This window comes from Thermobia domestica, chromosome 7 (assembly GCF_964235325.1).
Source record: "Thermobia domestica chromosome 7, izTheDome1.hap1.1, whole genome shotgun sequence".
NCBI classification, from domain to species: domain Eukaryota; kingdom Metazoa; phylum Arthropoda; class Insecta; order Zygentoma; family Lepismatidae; genus Thermobia; species Thermobia domestica.
In genome coordinates, this window is record NC_137460.1 from 271,316,677 (window position 1) to 271,318,675 (window position 1,999).

At 31.1% G+C, this 1,999-nt stretch overlaps 1 protein-coding gene across 1 annotated transcript; it reads right to left on the reverse strand.

Moving 5' to 3' along the window:
* Window positions 1-766: 766 nt before the first annotated feature.
* LOC145689723 (uncharacterized) lies at window positions 767-1,321 on the reverse strand. The gene has a single exon (XM_081763921.1). The coding sequence runs from the start codon at window positions 1,319-1,321 to the stop codon at window positions 767-769; it is 555 nt and encodes a 184-aa protein (XP_081620047.1).
* Window positions 1,322-1,999: the final 678 nt, after the last annotated feature.

Below are 1,999 nucleotides of genomic sequence, written 5' to 3' on the forward strand. Positions count from 1 at the left end.
TTTACATTTTTAACAGTATTCAACTGTAAAAAATTTAAGAAGTTTAAATTATGCAACACATTAATTTCTAAAGCACTTAATGTTACAGAATAATTTCCATTCATATATTCTGTTAGTAGTCCAAGATTGAAATCACCTATTATTAAAACATTTTGGGAAAGTGATAATTCTTTGAACCTTTCAATGTTCTTAAGAAATTCCAAATAATGTTCCTCTTTACTGTATGGAGAAAAATATATTACACAAATGTATATATAGTTTGATCCTGATATTTCTATCCTAACACACAAATCTTCATAGTCCGGTAACTAAAATTTACTTATTCTCTCTGAAGTATATTTATTTTTAATGGTCAAGACCACACCTCCCCCATCACGCATTCCACAACGTTCAAAATTTCTATCCTTCCTGAAAATGTCATATCTTTCATCAAATAATTCAGAACTAAATATTTCATTTTTTAGCCAGGACTCAGTAATAGCCACACAGTCAAAATCATACGCAATTGAGCTCAAATAAAATTCATTAACTTTGGTTTTTAAACCGTTAACATTTTGATAAAAGATATGAAATGTGCTATTAACTACTGACATTATTCTGAAACAATTTGTAACATAAATAATCAATATTATTTAAACTATTTTCAAACTAGTTACTGAACTCATTATTATACCAGTTTAATGATTTTTGACTCATGCAATCATATTTATCCATTGAATACAAATGCGGCTGACTTCATATATTTTCAGCAATATCCAAATACCAATTACTTAATAAGTAAATCGTTGGTTCCTTCATTGACAGAATTACGAAAACCTGGTATGTCCTCCTCAGATTTTACAACCATTACCGGACTATTTTCATTTTTTCTAATTAAAATTTGACTGTTAGCATTAACCCAGCAGTACTTGTGTTGAGTATTTCTTGCCGCGTTTCGAGTTTTCCAGAAGAGTTGCCTATTTCTAGGGGATAAGTTAACATTTATAAAATTTTTTTGATCATCACTTCCAGAAACTACGTTGTTACTAACTAATTCTGAATTTCTTTTACCTAGCCAACTATCCCTCACAGATCGTGTCTTGAACTGTACAATTATTGCTTTCCTCTTATTTTTACCACTACCATTTGATATACGATGGACAACATCAATATCTTGTTCCTCAAAATTTAGTCGTAATTTCCCTGCCAAATCAATTACTATATCCTTTAAGTTCTCACCAACACGCTCTTGAATTCCATGAATTTCAATGTTTCTGTTACGCCCGTATTGGTTAAGATCATTCAACTCCATGGCCTGTTGTTCTATTTGATTTTTCAACATTACATTTTCCGCTTTTAGTTTTGTGATTTATTTTTACCGTTTAATATTTTCCGTCACCTCTACTTCAATTTTTTTTAGCAATTCATCATATTTATTGGACATGAACTAAACACCGGTTGTAAGATGTGCAATCTGATTACACAATTCATCAAGTTTTAATGCTATGTCTGTAATTTTAGTAGGATTATTAGTTGATTTTGAAAAAGGGGGAACTTCAGCTCCAATTAAGGCTGCATTATTGACAGATGTAGCCTCAGTATTTTCGGTTATAACATAATTTTTGCACTCATTACAAAGCCATTCTCTAATGATGCCTGATTGTTTCAGATCACTATATATTTCCACCGACATATTATAACACGATATATGAAACACTTTATTACAGTTCTTTTTTTAGCACTGTAGTGCATCATCATAACGATTTATTTTCAAGTTGCATCTCGAACAGGATGACATTGTAATTGTATACAAAGTATTTCTGGCGATGCTTCCATTATCAAATAGTGTATGTAGTTTTATTTAACTTAGAACTGCATATGCCAGAACAGTTGAAACTTTCTCATTGTTCTATTTTTTCTTGAGTTCGTTTTGAGCTTAACGTCCCTTTCAGCAGGGAAGCTATATGAAACGTGGACCTAAAAATTCACATCGAATCCGAATCATATGAACTTCCACCGG